Here is a 22,995-nt window from a genome sequence, read left to right on the forward strand (position 1 = left end):
GATATTCCTGATTAATCCTTTAGGATATCTGTCTACAGTTCTAGACTATATTATGACTGAAAATGATTTTTTTTAAAACCATGGGCTTTGAAGGCACCTGGCTGGCTCAGTCAGAAGAGTATGATACTCTTGATCTCAGCGTCATGGGTTTGAGGCCCACAATGGGTATAGTGATTAGTTAAATAAATAAATGTTTTAAAAATAGTGTATTTTATAAGGAAGTATATTCTGAACTATGGAAAACATTTTTGTGTAATATTATTACAAGGATATATTTGCAATTCCATGTGTTCTTAGTTTAGTACATCATAAAACAATCATGGTATTAATAGCTTACATCTGTTAAGTGTTTATTATGGGCCATACATAGTTCCATATATTGACTGAATTCTGAATTCTTACAATAGTCCTATGGGATGGGGCCTTATTATTAGTCTTATTATATAGATGAAAGAAATGAACTACAGACAGGTTAAATAATTTGCCCAAGCCCACAGAACTAATGAGTGGCAATATGTATGTTTCCAGAGCCCCTGTTTTTTTTTTTTTTTTTTTTAAGATTTATTTATTTATTTGACAGAGATAGAGAGAATGCACGAGTGGTGAGGGGGACAGAGGGAGAGAAGCTCAAGTAGTCTTCCAGCTGAGCTCAGAGCCCAACACGGGGTTCTGTCTCACACCCATGAGATCATGACCTGAGCCGAAATCAAGTCATATGCTTAACTGACTGAGCTATCCAGCTGCCCCTAAAGCCTCTGTTTTTAACCACTACCCAAAGGGAGAATTATCTCACCTGCATGTTAACAAAGAAAGAAGAAAACAAGTAAATGTGATCTAAATTTTTTTTTGGTCTTACACTTAGTAAAGTATTTTATTAGTGGATTAGATTAAAGAAGCCAAGCATAATGCTTTAAGACTTTAAGAAATAAAATAAATATATTACTTAGTGGCATTTTATTCCACTTATGTCACATTGAATTCAAGATTAAAATTGGAATATGTTTCATGATGAGTTCAAGGAATTGGTTTTAGCAAGTAGTTAATAGAAGCTAGATCTGTGTCATGAAAAAAATGACAGGTCATACTAATGATTTGGGGGAGAGTATAACTATCGTTAAGCATAATTTTGAACTATAATATTGCTGGAAATAAAATATATTTGGTTTAGCTTGCCATCAATATGACACTTTACTTGTATATTTTATTTCTTAATGAATACTGTTGTTTCTTCCTTTTTTGATATACTCCCATCTCTGCAAAAAATACCGTTTAGTTATTAGATATGTTTTTATTGTCTTAAATCTTCTTAAAAATTATATGTTTTGGGCAGCTCCTGTGGCTCAGCGGTTTAGTGCCGCCTTCAGCCAAGGGCGTGATCCTGGAGACCTGGGATCAAGTCCCACGTCGGACTCCCTGCATGGAGCCTGCTTCTCCCTCTGCCTGTGTCTCTGCCTCTCTCTGTGTGTGTCTCTCATGAATAAATAAATAAAATCTTTAAAAAAATTATATGTTTTTTTTTGCTTTTTTAAATTCTAGGTTTGTATAGATTGTGGTATAGTTTGCGTACTTGATAGTACTTAATATTTTTAATTCAGAATTATTTTTTGAATGCTTATTAATATGTGTTTAAGATTCTACTTATATGGTGAGAGGAGAGAGAGGGCCATGGGAGGGAAAATACATATTGCTTCTCATGAAGGTGATTGTGGTAAAACTTATAATAATTAACTAAAGAGATTTCTTTCTTGATCCTTCTCATTGAATAAACAAACTCTCTTCCCTGCATTTATTCTGTCTCAACAAATTGTTTGCTTTGTGTATATTATTTGTTTAAATTTGTTAAATTTGTTAAATCATTTTTTATGATTAAGGTTTTATTTCTTAGCTGTGAGAATCTCTTTGAAATTTATAGAAAATTAAAAAAATTTATAGAAAATCAGAACTTCTGGAGATATATTTAAGATTAAAATTTAAAATCAGGAATTTTAAAACTGACACTATGTAAAGATGGGCTCTTAGTTCAGAGAGCCCATCTTTATGGTATTTTGTTATACCAAACAAATGGGTGGGTTATACATCAAACATTTATTTCTCTCAGTTATGGAGGCAAGAAGCATAAGATCAGCATGCCAGCATGGTCAGGTTTTAGTGGAGTCACCAACTTCTTATATCTGCACATAGGGGAAAGAGAGCCCTCTGGTGTCTTCATTGTCTTATAAGGCACCGAGTCTCTAACTCCAAGTTCCTACAAATTCCTCACCCCAAATACCATCACATTGAGGATTAGATTTCAACATATGAACTGGGGAGGGCATAGGACAGCATAAACATTGTATCCATAACAGAGGTAGGGAATACAGACTTAGAAGTCACATAGACCAGAGTTTATTTTTATTATTATTTTATTTTTTTATTTATTTATGATAGTCACACACAGAGAGAGAGAGGCAGAGACATAGGCAGAGGGAGAAGCAGGCTCCATGCACCGAGAGCCCAACGTGGGATTCGATCCCGGGTCTCCAGGCTCGCGCCCTGGGCCAAAGGCAGGCGCTAAACCGCTGCGCCACCCAGGGAATCCCTAGACCAGAGTTTAAATCACAAATATTCTGTGTCTTCTTTATTGAAACTCTCTAGGTCTCAGTTTACACATCTGTTAAAAGGATTTTAGAATGAGTGTTGAATGATTAGAGAAGCATTTAATTCAAAGCTTGTCCAGTAATAGGTACTCAAAAGTGAAATTGACCCTTAAACAGTTCTCTCAGGTAGTCAAAATTTTGATCACGGGACACGTGAGGAATGTCATATTTAATTTTAATCATTGAGGACTTATACAGCAAAGATTTAATTATATGAATATTTCCTTCATTGAGTTGTGGGTTCATTTATTTAGAGATTTGTGAGCTATCATTTACCCATGAACTCTATGAGTTTGTTATTTGTCAGGGTATAGGATGAGATTGAGGTATCTGCATTTGAAACAGGTTTACAGGCAATTCTGACATTCCAGAAGACCATCTAAACTATAGAGGTGAATATTGTTGTATCTTTATGGATGGAAAAATCTGAGATACAAAATTTAAGTTTTAAAGATGTTAGGGAAAAATTTGTTCATCTCTCATTGGAACTTGCTTAATACTGAACTGTAATATCTATAAAGAAGTTATTTTTAATGATTAATGGTTAAGAACATGGCTATGGAGATAGGGCTACATGGTGTAGAATCTTGGCTTTACCACGTGGTTTGTTGTGTGACTTGAGGCAAAATATTCACTTTTATATATCTTAGTTTTCTCTCTCTCTCTTTTAAAAATTTTATCTAAGAGAGAGAGATTGAGAGATAGAGAGAGAGAGAGAAATAATGAGCAGGGGAAGGGGCAGAGAGAGAAGCAGGTTCCTCGCTGAGTAGGGAGCCTGACATGGGGCTCAATCCCAGCACCCTGGGATCATGACCTGAGCCCAAGGCAGACACTTGACCAACTGAGCCACTCAGGTGCCCCCTTAGTTTTCTCTTTTGTAAAATGAAAATAACAATAGAGTTGAGTTAATGCATGCATAGTAGTTATAATAATGCCTAGCACATTATAACTGTAACATCACCACCATCCCATGTTGTGGTTTATGTTCCTTCTCAGTTTGTTTTTGTAGACTCGAGAAAAGTCAGTTAGTGTTTTCTAAATAATAGGATTTTAAGAGTAACTTGCAGCCTTTTTGATGTTACTATTGTTTCTTAATTTTAAACCTAATTTGCAATTTGTTAATCCTTAGAATAATGTGTTTTATACTTGAATACTCAAATTGAGAAATATATCTAAGTCTCAAATTGAAGGTGTTCAGAATCTACTAATGTTAATATTTTTAACTTTTTTGTATATAATATTGTCAAATGAATTTGCCTCTGGAGAAATTGCTTTATTTTCCTATTTGTTTTTTTTTTATTTCTAAATACTTAAGCTTAATGTATCATGTATCAATCTTAGATTCTTGTTTTGCTTTCTTTTTAACATTTTTTATTATTTGATGGTCTCTTCAATACTTTTTTCTTTTTACTCACTCTCCCATTTCTAGTATTCTCTCTCTAGTCTGTAAATGAAAACTCAGTCCTGGAATATGAGAACTATAAAAAGGAATAAAAGAAGGCAAGATGAGTTTTAGTATTTTTTTCATGTTTATTTAGGATATGCATGCTGTATTGTTGAATATTTGTATTTAAAGATTTAACCTCATAGAAGATGAAAGATTATCTCATATTTATGTTTCCAGTTAGATGCTTAATAAGCAGGCTGTTGTTATAAGGTTATATTATATACTCTCACCACTGGGAAAACCTCCCTCCTGCTCCATTCCACTCTTAAACACATGGGTTGCACAGCTGCTATATGGTTGTACACTATCCCATGTGTATTAAGCAAACACAGCCTGCAAAAGGGTTGCATTTTGGAGCATGGAAGTAGCATGGCTGGTTGGAGACCCCAGAAGTGTTGCTGCCAGAATTCTTCCATCTGGCAGCAGTGCTGGTAGGCAGTTCCACACAGGGCATAAATATATTTTACTGAGTACTTTTCCTGATGCAACAGCCATGAATGCCTAGGCAGAGAGATAGACGGATGATGGGAAGATAGTCAAAGGAACTAACAGAAAGGTGTTTAATTGGAACCACTCTACTGTTTAAGGTAAAATGATGAACAGTAAAGTATGAAAAAACACATTTGAACTCTTATTTTTGCAAGAAGCTTGACAAATAGCCTTTTAACTTTTATGAAGACCTTTAAAGAATTGTGAAATTGTACTGAAGCATAGTTACTTTAAAATTTTAGCCTTTATATAAAGGCTAACGCAAGTATAATATTTAAGGCAAAATAATTATGATTGTCATTATTTGATGTAAGTTTATTTCTAGTTTCATTAAAAATTCCCAGAACATTGAACATAAGTCAACATTCCACGGAGAAGGAAGTATTATGCAGCTTGCATGTGTGCATATCTGCATATCGGAGCACAAAATATTGACATGATAATTGCAGTCAAGCCTGAGTGAACAGTGGCCTGTGGGAATTCAGCTGGTGTTGTACCAACTGGATGGCTGCTCAGGACACAGTTTGAAATGCAAGGTGCAAGTTAGCACTTTATTCAGCACAGGCAGGCATCATTTAAAAATCCTTGGGGGCAACCCTGGTGATGTGCAGATGTTAAAACAGTCTGTTCTGAAGTGCTTATATTTTTGAACACTGTAAAAGACTTCTAGATTCTGAGTGAAAAATATTTGCACAATTATTAAAGACATATAATACACAATCTTTTCCAACCTTTTCTGGATGTTTTAGATAATGAATGTTGAGTATATACAGAAGTATCTGGATATGTAGTTAAAAGAAGAAACAGGAAAATCAGGAACCGAGTAAAGTCATTTAGTTTCTAACTGTAAAACAGAAAATGAGTTTCAACTTTGGATATTTAGAAATGATGTTGAATAGACAAGGATATCTAAAACAAAGATAGGTTATTTAGTAATAAATATATTAAATCTAAGCTGTTATATTCTAGTAAATTATTGCTTCTCTATATGGAGTTCCATGAGTACACCATAATTTACAAATTCAGATTAAGATGCTGTAGTCTAATTCTATTCTTTATTCTACCTGATTGAACAAGAAAAAAAATAATTCACCAGTTTTTATGTGTCAGGCAGAGTCTTCTGGCACACGTTTTGCCTTTATATATAGGTTAAATATATTTTTCATATATAAAATATACATAGAAATTCTGGATAATAAAAAGCAAACTCTGATCTTAAAGCAAAATAGTATACTTGGACTTCTAAAATATTTTATACCAAAGGCTTTAGGATCTGGTTTAGTAATGTATGTTTATTAAGAATGTTAAGAGTTTTTTTTGGTATCTATTTTTATTATGGTGTAAAGATATTTGAAAAATATTTGTGTTAAGTTTTTCCTTTTTTTCAAGGTTTCTTACTATATTATTCATAGATATATTCTAGTACTTTATTATGCATATTCAAAGTAGAAAAATAGTTATGAAACAGTTCATGAATAAAAGTATAATTTGATGATGGTATAATTCTCATTTCCCTAAACTTCCATTTTTATCAGTCTTACTGTTTTAGAATCTTAATGTTAACCAGAAATTGAGAAGGCATTTAAATGGAAAGTCATTAATAATAAAATCTACATTTTAATAGATTCAGTGCTCAAATGAAAGAAAATGTTAGTCCAACTAGGTTTATTTTGTGCATTATTGTTATTTATCTGTTAATTAAGAATAATCAATGTCAGTATTGCTTCTTTATTTTCTTTGTTTTCTAAATCAGACCAATATCATTGCCTCATTTATAGTTAAATGTTTCTTTTAGACTCTAATATTTCATTTTTGACATCTCATTAAAAATGGGCTCAAACCCAGAAAATATGATCCTGTCATATTGTATAATATATGGCATGGTCTATAACACAGTAAAATTTTGTTTCTTAATGATTTAGAATAATTTCTCAGATTTTTGAGTTTAGAAAAATGGCAAAAAGTTAACGTGGTAATTCATGTGGCTAAGTACAGCAATGATAAATGTTTAAATGGGTAGTACTCTTGGGAAAAGTGATTGGAGCTTTAAACTTGTACACATTTGACAGCGTCTCTTCACTTCATTTTTCATCCTAAAGAAGTCTGCAAATATTCTTAGCTCACATCATTATTGCACATCAGTGGTTCTAATTAGCTAAACAGGAGTTTGTCTCAGTCATTGATCATCATCAACTTCTTGACAGTGTCTTTTTTTTAGGAACCTTTTTGTTATGTATTATAAATACATAGAATATATTAATTGAATTGACCAGATAGGTTGGTGATTATTTAAACTTGAAACTTTTTTTCATTATATTAAGTAAAAAATATTGTATTCATATTGTAGCGCTGTTTTCTCTTGGGAGCATTTTCCTCTTTTGGAAATATTACATACCATGTACCACCAGGAGGAGCTGCTGGACAAATCTCTATATAGATTTTGAATTGATTTTTTTTTTTCTAATTTCAAAACTATAATATAATCGTCAATTTTGGAGGCTTTTTGGTTTAAAATGCATCATCGAAGTATATTCAAAGTTTATATTTGACTTGAAGTTTATATTTCATTTATGACCTATGTTTTTAGTATTACTCCACTTAACCAGTTATTGTTATTTCAGTGACTCTCAGACTGTAGTGTGTGTCAGCACCATTTAAGGCTTTGTGTCTTAGTTTAGGCTATTATAACAGAATACCATAGCCTAGGTGCTTAAAAAGCCAAATATTTATTTCTCACATTTCTGGGGGTTAGAAGTCCAGTGTCAAGGTGACTGCTGATTCCTTCCTTGTGAGAGCTCTCTTGCAAAGAGCTATATTCTTGCTATGGTTTCACATGATTGAGAAGGAGATCATCTTTCTCATGTCTCATAATAGATTCCCTAATCTTATTCATGAAGGCTCTACCTTCATGACTTCTGAAAGGCCTCACCTGCAAAAACCAGCAGACTGGGGATCAGGGCTTCAACAAATGAATATGAAACATTCAGTCCATAGCACTTTGTTATGGTTAAACAGATTTCTGGGTTATACTCTAGATTTTCTGCCCTTAGAGAGGGTAGAAGAGAGTTCCTAGATGATGCTGATGCTATTTCTCTGATGACCTAGAGTACAGGAACCACTGTGTAGATTGTTAAGTGAGTTTATATACATAATTGTGTCATAGGAAATAACGATTCTGATGGCAAGTTTGTTTGGAAGCTTTTGTTTGGGTTCTGTGGCATATAGTCTAGTTTTATTCCTATCTCACTTAAAAAGACCACCAGAATGTATTTTGACACTGGTGGGGATTTTAGGCTTTTTTTTCTATTTACAGGAGTGGATTAGAAAGACTCTATCCCTGTAAATTAAACTAATTCGTGGGAATTTAAAGTTAGACTCATAGCATAACCAGAAAGCAGCTTACAGGAGGTTTCTGACTAATTAATATCTTACCTGTTACACATTCTGGGTCTTTCTTCCTTTTGGAATTTGAAGCCATTTTCCCCCAAATCCATATACCTTGAATTGGTGTAGTACTCTTTTGCAATACTCATGATTTTCTAATATCAAATTAAAAATTCAAGTGATAATTTGAGAGTATATATTTGTGACAAATGAAAGAGAAAGGGTATATATATTCTTTTTTTATTAAGTTTTTAATTTTAAATCCAATGTAGTTAACATACAGTGTTATGTTAGTTGCAGGTGTACAATATAGTGATAAAGGGCATATATTTTTAATATATAAAATAGTTTTATAAATCAAAAAAATATAAAATGGCAGATAGATTCACTGGGACTGGAAAATTAGGAAAAAATAGGAACAAAAACATTTCAATTGATGAAAGTATATTTAATTTAACTATAAATAAAAGAATCACAAATATAAAGAGCCCAATTGAAGACAGTGGACTGTGATTACGCATTAGATATGCTATCAATACTTGGTAAACAGAAAATGAAATAATAAAGCAGGATAAAGTACAGACAGTAAAAACAGTATTCATAATACATCATGTTTGTACTGTATACCTATATCCAGAACATGGTTCAGACTGAACATGGCTAGAGAAAAATTCTGAACCATGATGACTGGTCATTTGTGAATTTATGACCACTAACCTTCGTGGTCTCTAGTACTGCCCAGTTGGTATCCTATTTTTTTTTTTTTATGGCTTACTTACCTTTCCAGTATCCTAGAAAACTATTTGATGCTTATTCTGTTGTCAACTTCTAACACTCTTTTCCCTTCTCACTTTCGGTTGATGGATAACTGTTATGAATTTGTCAAATTAATGTTGCAAAGTGGCGCACAGGGTGCTGGATGGTGAGCCATGGTTCTACAACAGACCACAGAGAAATTGAAATAGAGGTTTCTTATTCACAGGTCCTACAGGAAGTAACCAGCATGCCTGCAAGGGCCACATGAGGAAGTCACAGCACAGTATGGAGATACACAGGACCTGGGGCACAAGCCTTTATGAGGCTTCATGAGTGGAGTGCTTTGGGGTTTCCAGGCTCAGTGGGATTGGTCAAACCAAAAGAGTCAGGTTTTGTCAACTCTCTGTGGAGGGGTCTTATGTAAGGGACATATAAGGGAAAGGCTTTGGAATGCAGGGTAGACTATTATTCAGAAGGGCTGTTGGAGAAGTGATACAAAGAATTTAACTTGTGCCTCTACTGCTATCCAGGGCATTTGCATGAGTTAGTTTCATTTAAGATTACTTCAGGCTGCTTGACCAAACCAAGTGGAATTCAAAGCAGCAATCATGGAGTAGCTTTAGCTAAACTCTTGACAATCCCCTTGGTTTCTACACCACTGAGTAAATAGAAGCTTTTATATTTTTTCTTTTTTTTAATAAATTTATTTTTTATTGGTGTTCAATTTACCAACATACAGAATAACACCCAGTGCTCATCCCGTCAAGTGCCGCCGCCCCTCAGTGCCCATCACCCATTCACTCCCACCCCCCGCCCTCCTCCCCTTCCACCACCCTAGTTTGTTTCCCAGTGTCTCCCTTTCTGATATTTCCCACACATTTCTTCTCCCTTCCCTTATATTCCCTTTCACTATTATTTATATTCCCCAAATGAATGAGAACATATAATGTTTGTCCTTCTCCAATTGACTTACTTCACTCAGCATAATACCCTCCAGTTCCATCCACGTTGAAGTAAATGGTGGGTATTTGTCGTTTCTAATGGCTGAGTAATATTCCATTGTATACATAAACCACATCTTCTTTATCCATTCATCTTTCGATGGACACCGAGGCTTCTTCCACAGTTTGGCTATTGTGGACATTGCTGCTAGAAACATCGGGGTGTAGGTGTCCCGGCGTTTCATTGCATCTGAATCTTTGGGGTAAATCCCCAAAAGTGCAATTGCTGGGTCGTAGGGCAGGTCTATTTTTAACTCTTTGAGGAACCTCCACACGGTTTTCCAGAGTGGCCGCACCAGTGCACCAGTTCACATTCCCACCAACAGTGTAAGAGGGTTCCCTTTTCTCTGCATCCTCTCCAACATTTGTGGTTTCCTGCCTTGTTAATGTTCCCCATTCTCACTGGTGTGAGGTGGTATCTCATTGTGGTTTTGATTTGTATTTCCCTGATGGCAAGTGATGCAGAGCATACTCAAATTAATAAAATCATGAATGAGAAAGGAGAGATCACTACCGCACCAAGGAAATACAAACGATTTTAAAAACATATTATGAACAGCTATACGCCAATAAATTGGGCAATATAGAAGAAATGGATGCATTCCTGGAAAGCCACAAACTACCAAAACTTGAACAGGAAGAAATAGAAAACCTGAACAGGCCAATAACCAGGGAGGAAATTGAAGCAGTCATCAAAAACCTCCCAAGACACAAAAGTCCAGGGCCAGATGGCTTCCCAGGGCAATTCTATCAAACGTTTAAAGAAGAAACCATACCTATTCTATTAAAGCTGTTTGAAAAGATAGAAAGAGATGGAGTACTTCCAAATTCGTTCTATGAGGGCAGCATCACCTTAATTCAAAAACCAGACAAAGACCCCACCAAAAAGAATTACAGACCAATATCCCTGATGAACATGGATGCAAAAATTCTCAACAAGATACTAGCCAATCGGATCCAACAGTACATTAAGAAAATTATTCACCATGACCAAGTAGGATTTATCCCCGGGACACAAGGCTGGTTCAACACCCGTAAAACAATCAATGTGATTCATCATATCAGCAAGAGAAAAACCAAGAACCATATGATCCTCTCATTAGATGCAGAGAAAGCATTTGACAAAATACAGCATCCATTCCTGACCAAAACTCTTCAGAGTGTAGGGATAGAGGGAACATTCCTCGACATCTTAAAAGCCATCTACGAAAAGCCCACAGCAAATATCATTCTCAATGGGGAAGTACTGGGAGCCTTTCCCCTAAGATCAGGAACAAGACAGGGATGTCCACTCTCACCACTGCTATTCAACATAGTACTGGAAGTCCTAGCCTCAGCAATCAGACAACAGAAAGACATTAAAGGCATTCAAATTGGCAAAGAAGAAGTCAAACTCTCCCTCTTTGCCGATGACATGATACTCTACATAGAAAACCCAAAAGCCTCCACCCCAAGATTGCTAGAACTCATACAGCAATTTGGCAATGTGGCAGGATACAAAATCAATGCCCAGAAGTCAGTGGCATTTCTATACACTAACAATGAGACTGAAGAACGAGAAATGAAGGAGTCAATCCCATTACAATTGCACCCAAAAGCATAAGATACCTAGGAATAAACCTAACCAAAGAGGTAAAGGATCTATACCCTAAAAACTATAGAACACTTCTGAAAGAAATTGAGGAAGACACAAAGAGATGGAAAAGTATTCCATGCTCATGGATTGGCAGAATTAATATTGTGAAAATGTCAATGTTACCCAGGGCAATTTACACGTTTAATGCAATCCCTATCAAAATACCATGGACTTTCTTCAGAGAGTTAGAACAAATTATTTTAAGATTTGTGTGGTTTCAGAAAAGACCCCGAATAGGGGAATTTTAAAAAAGAAAACCATATCTGGGGGCATCACAATGCCAGATTTCAGGTTGTACTATAAAGCTGTGGTCATCAAGACAGTGTGGTACTGGCACAAAAACAGACACATAGATCAATGAAACAGAATAGAGAACCCAGAAGTGGACCCTGAACTTTATGGTCAACTAATATTCGATAAAGGAGGAAAGACTATCCATTGGAAGAAAGATAGTCTCTTCAATAAATGGTGCTGGGAAATTGGACATCCACATGCAGAAGAATGAAACTAGACCACTCTCTTGCACCATACACAAAGATAAGCTCAAAATGGATGAAAGATCTAAATGTGAGACAAGATTCCATCAAAATCCTAGAGGAGAACACAGGCAACACCCTTTTTGAGCTCGGCCACAGTAACTTCTTGCAAGATACATCCACGAAGGCAAAAGAAACAAAAGCAAAAATGAACTCTTGGGACTTCATCAAGATAAGAAGCTTTTGCACAGCAAAGGATGCAGTCAACAAAACTAAAAGACAACCTACAGAATGGGAGAAGATATTTGCAAATGATGTATCAGATAAAGGGCTAGTTTCCAAGATCTATAAAGAACTTATTAAACTCAACAGCAAAGAAACAAACAATCCAATCATGAAATGGGCAAAAGACATGAAGAGAAATCTCACAGAGGAAGACATAGACATGGCCAACAAGGACATGAGAAAATGCTCTACATCACTTGCCATCAGGGAAATAGAAGCTTTTAGAAAAGGCTTTTACTTCCTCCCATAACTACATCTACCAAAATACCTGAATCTGTAGTCATATTTTCTCTTTCTATTCATTTGAAAGAATTGTTTATGCTGTCATCTAAGCCCAAACAAACTGTCTACACTAAAGACCCAAGGACCCAAGGATGTTACTCTGTGGTTCTCCTTTTTATCTCTTGCATCATCAGTATTGCTCATTGTCCTGGATCATTCCTACAAACATACATGCAATTTTATTTTCTGTCTTTTGAGAAAATTCTCTTTTGATTTCACATTTCCCTTTAAGTATTGTTCCATTTCTCTGTTCCTTTTACAGCAAAATTCCTCTGAAAAGTAATCTTTACTGTCTCCATTTTTTCCCCTTTCTCTCTTAAACTCACTCCAATTAGGATTATATAGCTACCATTCTCCTAAAACAGCTCTTGTCAAAATCACCAGTGTCTTCAATACTGCTAAATTCCAGAAGTTAGTTTTCAATCTTTATCTTCTTTTGGTCTTAAATATATTTGGATGATGCCTGAAGTTTTATATTTAGCGTTGACTATTTGACTTGATTCCAGACTTGTATTCCCAACCACATCTTGGATGTTGATTGGACATCTGAAATTTAACATGTCCAAATTTCAAATTCGAATGTCCCTTACTCTCCTTGTCTAGGTCTCAGATAATGTGTACTCCATCCTTCAAGTTACTCAGACAGAATCCTTGGAAACATTCTTGACTTTGTTCTTTCTTTTATGTCTCTTATTTATTACATCAAGAAATCCTGTTAGCTCTACCTACAAAATATAAAAAAATTTATCGGTTTCTAAGTTACAACCACCATTACCTATCTTGTCTAGTTCATCTTAGTTCTCACGTGAGGTATTTTAGTTGCCTCCTGTTGTCTCTACTTCCACTTTTGATTTTTAGAGTCTGATCTCAGCCCAAGAGCCAGTATAATACTCATGAAATATTAATTCATATTATGTTATTTCTCTACTCAAAACTATCCTCTGCCCTCCCATTTTACTGAGAGTCAGAGCCAATATATGGTTTAAAAGCCATATATAACCTTATTTCCAGTGACAATTCTGATGTAGGAACAAGTTAGGGGCAGACGGGGCTAGGCAGGGAAAGATAAGGGAAAGGCCCCAGAGTCAGGCTCCTACCCGTCTCAAGGAAACAGAGAAAACAGAGATGAGACAGTAAAAACAAAAAATAAACCTGGCTCCGTAGCTCCAAAATGTTAGGGAGTATCTCGCTTTTAATGGCTCCTAAGTAATCACAGAAATCCCAGATGTAGAGAAATGTTATGGAGGAGATATTAACCAGAGAGAAGGGAGCCCCTTGTTTGGGCTCATGATATTTGCAAAAACATCTTGTTTGTTATTATAATAGTTATAAGTCTACCATGTTTGTTCTAAATATCCACCCTGATATTTATTGTTTTAATTAATTTTTAAAAGAATTTTTTTTTTTTTTTTAAATTGAGAGAGAAAGAGAAAGAGAGAGAGAGAGAGAAGCAGGTTTCATGCAGGGAGCCTGATGTGGGACTCAATCCTGGTACTCCAGGATCACTCCCTGAGCCGAAAGCAGCCACTTAACCACTAAGCCACCCAGGCAACCCTTCACCCTAATATTTATATATATTTTTTCACCCTGATATTTATAAGAAATTTACCAGGTTTCCCGGTCAGTTTCCTATAAAAGACTGTAAAAGCCCTCTGTGGCAACCCTGAGAGGACCCCTCTTACTTTTGAGGGCTTTCTTTGTATCTCTGCTTAATAAACTTCTGTCACTTTGCTCACTCTCTCTTGGTCTGCGAGATTCATTATTTACTCCATGAGACAAGAAACAAGCTCTCCCATATTAATTCTGTCCTTAGCCACCATTGTCCCCTTGTATGGACATTACTATTTTGCTGTTTTTTGGATACATTGGTTGTGCTCCTGCCTCAGTGGCTTTGCACTTGCTGCCGGTCCCAAGGCCTGGAAAACTCTTCTCTGAAATCTTCATAAGTATTCCTTCCTTCCTTTATGTTTCTGCTTACCTATCATCTTTAAGGGCAATCATTTTTAAATTATCCTATACAAAATAGCAACAACCTTCCTTTTGTTTCCCAGGTCTTTAAGATGAGATATCCCTTTCTGCATTACCCTCCTTTATTGTTCTTATTATAATAACAGCCAATTGATGTATTATGTATTCACTTATATATCATTTATTAATTCCATCAAGGCAGCACTTGGTTTATTTTGTTTGCTACAGTTTCCTAGTCCCTAGGATAATGCCTATCATATAAGTGCTTATTGAGTGAATGATGGATTAATGTGTAGATGTGTGTTTGTTTGTTAGGAATTTATTCTGGTAAGTATTTTTTCAGTCTGACAATTCTATTTTATTTAAAACATTCTCAGCAGTTACCTCCTAAAAATACTGCTTTATCTTTCATCCCATCAATATCTACTTCTGGAACTCTTTAAGCATACGTTGGGAATCCCATGTGAAACCTATGTGTCCTAACTGTGTTTTCATATTGTTAATTTCATTTCCCTATGCAGTGTTCTGGATGAGTTTCTCATTGTTACCCATTTCACTTACTCTCTTTTTACATCAGGTTTGAATTAAGCCCATTGGACTATTTTTTGATTCAGTGATGATAATTTTTATTTTCAAGGTTTTCAATGGATTTTTTTTAGATCTACTTGTTTATTGTTTTTCAATTAGTCATTCTTTTAGGTCATAATAGATTCTTATTTCAAAGTCTTTTTCCGTGTGTTCTGTTATTTTCATTTTGTCTAGAGTAATTGCTTCTTTGAATTATTAAGTTAGTGAGTGCATGTGTTCTTTGTGTGTATGTGTAGAGTATGCGTTTTCTTCTTGTGTTTTGAATTTTTTATTTGTGGTCAAATCTTTGAGTAGGAGGCTTGCTTTTACTGTTCTCTTTCTCCTTTTTCCATTATCTCTCCTTGTTTAATATATTTTTTTCTCTAGAAATGTTGTGCTTGTCACTAAATTGGCACTGTCATCCTATTCTGAAATAGGTTTTATATTGATAGCTTGGGGCTTTTAGCCAAAAGTAACAGAGGATTTGTTATATTTAGTACCTGAGCTGTAGAGTGTTTTGGTTCAGCGCCTGATTGGGGTGCTGTCTATAAACTTTTGCCTTTCTGAACTTTCATGTAAGCCTTAGTTCCAGGCAAGAGTGGGGAGAGATTTTTTTCCACACTCCTTTCAGGAGCTGGGAGTCCCACCCTAGTCTGTGGTTTCAAACAATGGGCATAGCTAGCATTCCATGTATTTTCCTATTCTATACTGTTTCCCAATTATCTGCATGCACCAAGCTCTTTTTCACCTTAGCCTGCATTGAGATCTGGACAGTATACAACAGTTTAATCCTTGTTTATAGTATTGTATTTCTGTTTAGTTTGTAATCCTTAGACGTTTGGCTATGTCTCCTTAATTTTTTTCTTATATGTTTTTCTATTATCAATTGAGAGAACAGAGGAAAGCCTCAAAGTGTGAACTTAACATGCTTCCCAATGTATTGGAAGTCTAATTTAAGTTTTTAGAGTGTACTAGTATACCATCTGAATTTATTCCCTACAAAAAGTGGTGTGCTTTTTCTGATTGGTATCTCTTCTTTGTTTTGTGCCTTCTAAGGCCCTCTCCTTCATTTCACTGTTTCCCAATTGAGGATTCTTTTCTTCTTTCTTACCTGTCTACTTTGAGATTCATAAGTAATTTAGGTATAGATTTCTATTTATTTTATCTGTTTTTAAAGCTTTTTAAAAATAGAAATAAATGTCCACTAAATTTCTACCCCATTTTTCGAAATGTTGTATATTGATAAAGCTCTAGTTACCTTTTGATCCTTTTACTTAAAAATGGTCTTATTCTTTTTTAAAAAAATATTTATTTATTCATTCATTCATTCATTCATTCATTCATGAGAGGCAGAGAGAGAGAGAGGAAGAGACATAGGCAGAGGGAGAAACAGGCTTCGGGCGAGGAGCCCGATGTGGATTCAACTGCAAGACTCCAGGATCATGACTTGAGCCGAAGGCAGACACAACCGCTGAGCCACCCAGACGTCCCCCAAAATGATCTTATTCTTAAATTAATTGTGTATATAAAATGTTTATATTAAGAGCGTAGTGACTTATTAATTATTTTAAATTGATACAGTGGTTATTGCAATCAAGATTAAACATGTTTTAAATATTTTTTTTATCATGCATCTAAATCTGGAAACTAAAATATTCTTTTGGTATGAAGTCATCTTAGTTGTCAGTAGTTTGTAAGTTGTTGTCACTTGCCATATGGTTTCTGATTAATTCTGAAAGGGCTGTCAATCCCAGATAATTTAATTTTCTATATATTTTTAAGTGATATTCATTTTCAGGATGTGAAGATTTAAAAAATTAGCTACCAATTTTGGCTAATAAACTATATTTTTCTTTCTAGAGAAAAACAGAAATCTGAAGCTAAAGACAGAAAAGTTTTAGAAATTCTGCGAGTTAAGGATGCTAAAATACAAGAATTGGAACAGGTTGGTGTTGTAACAGAAAATACTAAAAATTAATATGTCAGGGAGTAGATATTTATAGTTTTTAATTTGTTTTACAATAATGTTCGTTAAGAATATTAGCATCATTATGTCAAGCCATTATGATTTGAAACTAGTCAGATTTTTCTTCACTATTATACTTTGCCTATAGCCTGTTTTCTGAATTAGTAGGCTATGTTATTTATACTCTAAAACTCTTAAGATAGTATTATGGTTTTATAATAGTATCTAGCAATTATTAATTGTTTTAATGAATTTTGCCTTTTATTTTTAGCAGTTACCATTTTGTTACTAGCAGCATCATTGAAACTTAGAAATTTTCAGATGGTTTCATTTATAGAAAAATTAACAAATAACTGAGATGATCTCTTTGATCTTTTAAAAGCCTGTACTTTATATTCGTACAAACAATCCCATATTTTACATATAATCAGTAAATTATACAATTACATATATATAAGATCCTATGTAATTATATAATCAGTATATTATCAGTACAAAAACCCATGTGATTGGTGCTTCCCGGAATCCTTTTCAAAGTATAAACATCTCAAAAATGAAGGAGAAAGAAATTTATTGTAAGAATGACCTATATTGTAATAAAATGTTTAAATTCACTTTGTACCCAGTTGTTCATTATGTGCTGAATTGCCTGTAATTTTTCTCGGGTAATGGTGGCTCTTTTTGGAGACTATGTTCTGAGTTTTGACTCTACTTTCCTTCCTAGCCAATTGAAGTTTTGCAAGAACTTTGATCTAAGTTTGGATATTGCTATAAAGCTGTTTTATTAAAAAAATTAAAGTGGAAGCTAACAAGTAAAAGATTCAATTCTTTTTATGTTCTCTACATCCATATAATGTCTTTATAAAATAGAACATAGACTCCTATATGACATGTAAATTTGAAATTTATACATTCTCCAATGTTGTGTTTTTCTTCTAGGAAATATCATAATTGATACTATAGTGGTAAAATTTTAGAAATAACAGTTTATTCAGTTTACTCCGGGGGACGGAAAAACCCCAGTTGTACTTACTATCTGAATATCAAAAAATAGCAAAATGAATTCTACAATGGATAAATACTGTTATGTGCCTATTACCTTAATTAAGCTAGGCTAAGCTGCCTAATAGAATCTTATGACTTAAAAGTGGCAAATGTTCATTGTACTCAAACTTCATTGAGAAAAACTAGGCATGTTGGCCACCCCAAGATTCAGTAGTTTTGGGAAAATGTAGACCCAGGCTGAGCAATCTATTCTTCAGTTACAACTCTGTTCTATAGAAGAGAATGGATTTTGTTACTCTTTGATATTCTTTTTTTTTTTTTTCAGATTGATTTATTTGAGAGAGAGCGCACACATGACCAGGGGGAGGGGCAGAAGGAGAGGGAGAAGCAGACTCCCTGCTGAGCAGGGAGCCCTTTGTGGGACTTGATCCCAGGATGCTGGGATCATGACCTGAGCTGGAGGCAGACACTTAACCAACTGAGTCACCCAGGCACCCTATTTTTTAATATTCTTTGGTTTTAAGTTTGCAGTGCTTTAGGGAATGCTCAGGTTACCAGATCTAGATAGCTGTATATAACATACTATTTTTTAAAATGTTGACTTTTAAAAATGATAGTGTATTTCCCTTTTTCTTTGCTAAATTCTTTTTCTACTTACTCTTCTTTGGGTAGATACTATTTAATTATTTACCTTTTTGATCAGAATCACTTAACTCATGAATGAAATGTTAAATTTATTTTATTTTATTTTATTTATTTGAGAGAGAGCATGAGAGAGAGATAGCATATGCTGAGCACAAGGAAGGGGAGAGGGAGAAGGAGACTCCCACTGAGCAGGGAGCCTGATATAGGGATTCCATCTCAGGACACAAATCATGACCTGAGCAGAAGGCAGATGCTCAAATCACTGAGCCACCTGGGTGCCTCAAAATATTATATTTCTATAACAGAAATTACTTATTTTTTAGGTTCCCTAATTTGCTTTCTTTAGGGGACATAATTTCTTAGCCTAAGTCATGTAAATTTTTGTTCAATGATAGTTATAATTTTCTACAAGGCATAACATATTAAATGTGTACTATCCTGTGATGCAAAAGGAAATTCAGTTACGATTCTTGCCTTTAATGCTTTTTAAATCCCTTTGAGGAGTAGGGTGGGTATAAAAGTGAGGGACAAGTAACCATATTCTCTTACATTAGATTACAGGTTGTGAGAGGATGGGGAACCTCATGTACCTATTCACCTTTGTATCCTTGACACCCAGTATTTACCATATTGCTTGGCACATGATAGATTCTCAATGAATATTGTTGAATGAGTAATATTATTATTTTATTGAAGTAAAATTGATAGGCAATATCCTGTTAGTTTAAAGTATACATCATAGTGATTTAGTATTTTTATATATTATAAAATGATCCCCACAAGAAGTCTAGTTACCACCTGTCATCATACAAAATTACTGTAAAATTAAAGACTTTTTCCTATGCTGCACATTATATCCCTATGACTTATTTATTTTATAACTGGAAGTTTGTACCTTTTAATTCCCTTCACCCATTTCACCTACACCCCACTCCCCTACCTTTTGGCAACCACCAATGTGTTCTCTATATTTGTGAATCTGTTTCTGTGTTTTTGTTTGTTCCTTTATTTTGTTTTTTAGCTTACATATATAAGTGAAATGATACAGTGTTTGTCTTTTCTGTATGACTTATTTCATTTTTTTTAAAGATTTTATTTATTCACTTATAGACACACACACACACACACACACACACACACACACACACACAGAGGCAGAGACACAGGCAGAGGGAGAAGCAGGCTCCATGCAGGGAGCCAGATGTGGGACTCGATCCCGGGTCTCCAGGATCATGCCCTGGGCTGCAGGCGGCGCTAAACCGCTGTGCCACCGGGGCTGCCCGACTTATTTCATTTAGTGTAACACCCTCTAGGTCCACCCATGTCACAAACGGCAAGATCTCGTTCTTTTTTTTATAGCTGAGTAATATTCCATTGTATATATACCACATCTTTATCCATTTATCTTTCTTTCTTTTGTTTTTCCATTTATCTTTCTGTGGATACTTAGATTGCTTTAATATCCTGGGTATTATAAATAATAGTGCAGTAAACATGGGGATTCATATATCTTTTCAAATTAGTGGTTTCATTTTTGAGGGGTAAATAGCCAGTAGTGAAATTACTGGATCATATGGTATTTCTATTTTTAACTTTTTGAGGAACCTTCAAACTGTTTTGCACAGTGACTGCACCATTACGTTCCCAACACTGCATGAGTATTCCCTTTTCTTCATATTCTCACCAACACTTGTTATTTTTTGTCTTGTTGATACTAGCCTTTATGACAGGTAGGAGCTGATATCTCATTGTGGTTTTGATTTGGATTTTCCTGATGATTGGTGATATTAATCATCTTTTCATTTGTCTGTTGGCCATCTGTATGTCTTCTTTGGAAAAATTTCTATTTCTTTGTCTTCTATCCATTTTTAATTGGATTATTTGTTTGTTGAGGGTTCTGTTGTATACGTTCTTTATATATTTTGAATACTCTGTATCAGATATGTCATTTGCACATATCTTGCTTTACTTTTCTGTTCTTTTTTTTAAAGACTTTATATATTTGAGAGAGAGCGTGTGAGAGAAAGCACAGGTGGGGAGGAGAGAAGCAGGCTCCTTGTTCTGAGACTCTGATCCCAGGACTCTGGGATCATGTCTCAAGCCAAAGGCGGCCACTCAACTAACTGAGCCACCCAGGTGCTCCAGGTTGCTTTAGTTTTGTTAATGGTTTCCTTTGCTGTGCAAAGCTTTTTATTTTGATATAGTCCCAATAGTTAATTTTTGCTTTTGTTTCCCTTACCTTGGGAGACATATCTAGAAAAATGTGGCTATAGCTGATGTCAGAGAAATTACTGCCTGTGTTATCTTCTAGGATTTTTATGATTTCAGGTCTCACACTTAGGTCTGTAATCCATTTTAAGATTATCTTTGTGTATAATGTAAGGAAGTGGTTCAGTTTCATTCTTTTGGATGTAGCTGTCCAGTTTTCCCAACACCTATTTGTTGAAGAGACTTTTTCTCATAGTATATTTTTGTCTCCTTTATCAAATATTAATTGACGATATAATTGTGGGATTATTTCTGGGCTTTCTCTTCTGTTCCTCTGATCTATGTGTTTATTTTTGGGCCATTATCTTACTATTTTGATTACTACAGCTTTGGGACTACAACTTGAAATCTAGAATTTTGATACCTCCAGTTTTGTTTTTCTTTTTCAGGATTACTATGGCTCTTCAAGGCCTTTTGTGATTCCAAACAAATTTTATTATTGTTTTTCTAGTTCTGTGAAAAATGCTATTGGTATTTTGATAAGGATTACATTAAATGTATAGATTACTTTGGGTAGTACAGATATTTTAACAATAAATGTTCTTCCAATCCATGAGCATGGAATGTCTTCCCATTTCTTTGTGTTGATTTCATCAGTGTTTTATAGTTTTCAGAGTACCAAGTATTTACAGTTGTTGTATCTTCTTGTTGGATTGTGCCCTTTATTATTATATAGTGTCCTTTTTTGTGTCTTGTTACCATCTTTGTTTTGAAGTCTATTTTGTCCAATACAAGTATTGCTACCCAACCTTCTTTTCAATTCCATTTACATGGTACATGCTTTTCCATCCCTTTACTTTCAGTCTGCAAGTGTCTTTAGGTATGAAATGAATCTCTTGTTAGCAGCACATGGATAGGTCTTGCTTTTTTCTCCAGTCCATCACTCTATGTCTTTTGATTGCAGTATTTAGTTGATTTACATTCAAAGTAATTATTGATAGTTATATACTTATTGACATTTTGTTACTCTTTTTGTTTGTTTTGTAGTTCTTTTCTTTTTCTTTTTCTTTTTTTTTTAAGATTTTATTTACTCATGAGAGACACACAGAGAGAGGCAGAGACATAGACAGAGGGAGAAGCAGACTCCATGCAGGGAGCCTGATGTGGGACTTGGTCCCAGGACCCTGGGATCACAACCTGAACCAAAGGCAGATGCCCAACCACTGAGCCACCCAGGTTCCCCTTTATAGTTCTTTTCTATTCCATTCTTCTCTTGCTCTCTTCTCTCATGGTTTCCTGCCTTTCTTTAGTGATATACTTGGATTTCTTTCTGTTTATTATTTTCACATCTGTTACAGCGTTTGATCTGTGGTTACCATTAGGTTTGTATATAGCATCTGATGCATATAATGGTTCATAATACATTGATTGACGCTTACATTTGAATCCAATTTTCTCTCTCCTGCCACCTTTTAGGTATATGCTGTCACTTTACATCCTTTTATTTTGTGAATCCCTTGACTGAATTTTACAGATATACTAATTTTGATTGCTTTTGTGTATCCTATGTTTTTCCTACCTATGGCCTTTTCTTTCCATTCAAAGAGTCCCCTTTAACATTTCTTGTAGGCTGGTTTAGTTGTGATGAATTCTTTTAACCTTCTTTGTCCTGAGAAACTCTGTTTCTCTTTCTGTTCTGAATGATGGCCTTTCTGGATAGAGTATTCTTGGCTACAGGTTTTTCCTTTCAGCACTTTGAATATATTATGCTATTCCCTTCTGGCCTGAAAAGATTCTGCTAAAATCAGCTGGTAGCCTTATGAGGTTTCTCTTATATATAACTGTTTTCTTTTCTCTCGCTGCTCTTAAAATTCTCTTTATCACTACTTTTTGCCATTTTAATTATTATCTGTTGTGGTGTGGACCTCCTTCAGTTTATTTTGTTGGGGGCTTTCTGTGCATTGGGGATCTCAATTTCTGTTTCCTTCCCCAGATTTGGGAAGTTTTCAGCTATTATTTCTTCCCCCTTTTTTCTCTTCTTCTGGGATCTCTATAATGGGAATGTTATTACACTTGATGGAGTCACTGAGTTCCCTGTATCTGTTTTTATTTTGTATTATTATTTTTTTCCTCTCTTCTGTTCAGCTTCATTGCTCTCCATTACTTTTTCCTCCAGGTCTCTGATTTGTTTGTTTTCTTCCTCTAGACTACTATTTATTCCATGTAGTTTATTTTTAATTTTAG

The 22,995-nt window shown here is 34.8% G+C and overlaps 1 protein-coding gene across 2 annotated transcripts in view; it reads left to right on the plus strand.

Annotated features, from left to right (window-relative positions):
• The window catches only part of CNTLN (centlein), a 331,003-nt gene that overhangs the window by 73,631 nt on the left and 234,377 nt on the right, over window positions 1-22,995 (plus strand). For both annotated transcript variants that reach the window (XM_072841469.1, XM_072841470.1), the window contains exon 3: window positions 16,788-16,872. In XM_072841469.1, the coding sequence (XP_072697570.1) occupies window positions 16,788-16,872 (85 nt within the window). The remainder of the gene's footprint in view (window positions 1-16,787; window positions 16,873-22,995) is intronic.

The sequence above is a fragment of the Canis lupus genome, chromosome 10 (genome assembly GCF_048164855.1).
Source record: "Canis lupus baileyi chromosome 10, mCanLup2.hap1, whole genome shotgun sequence".
In the NCBI taxonomy this organism is placed as follows: Eukaryota; Metazoa; Chordata; class Mammalia; order Carnivora; family Canidae; genus Canis; species Canis lupus.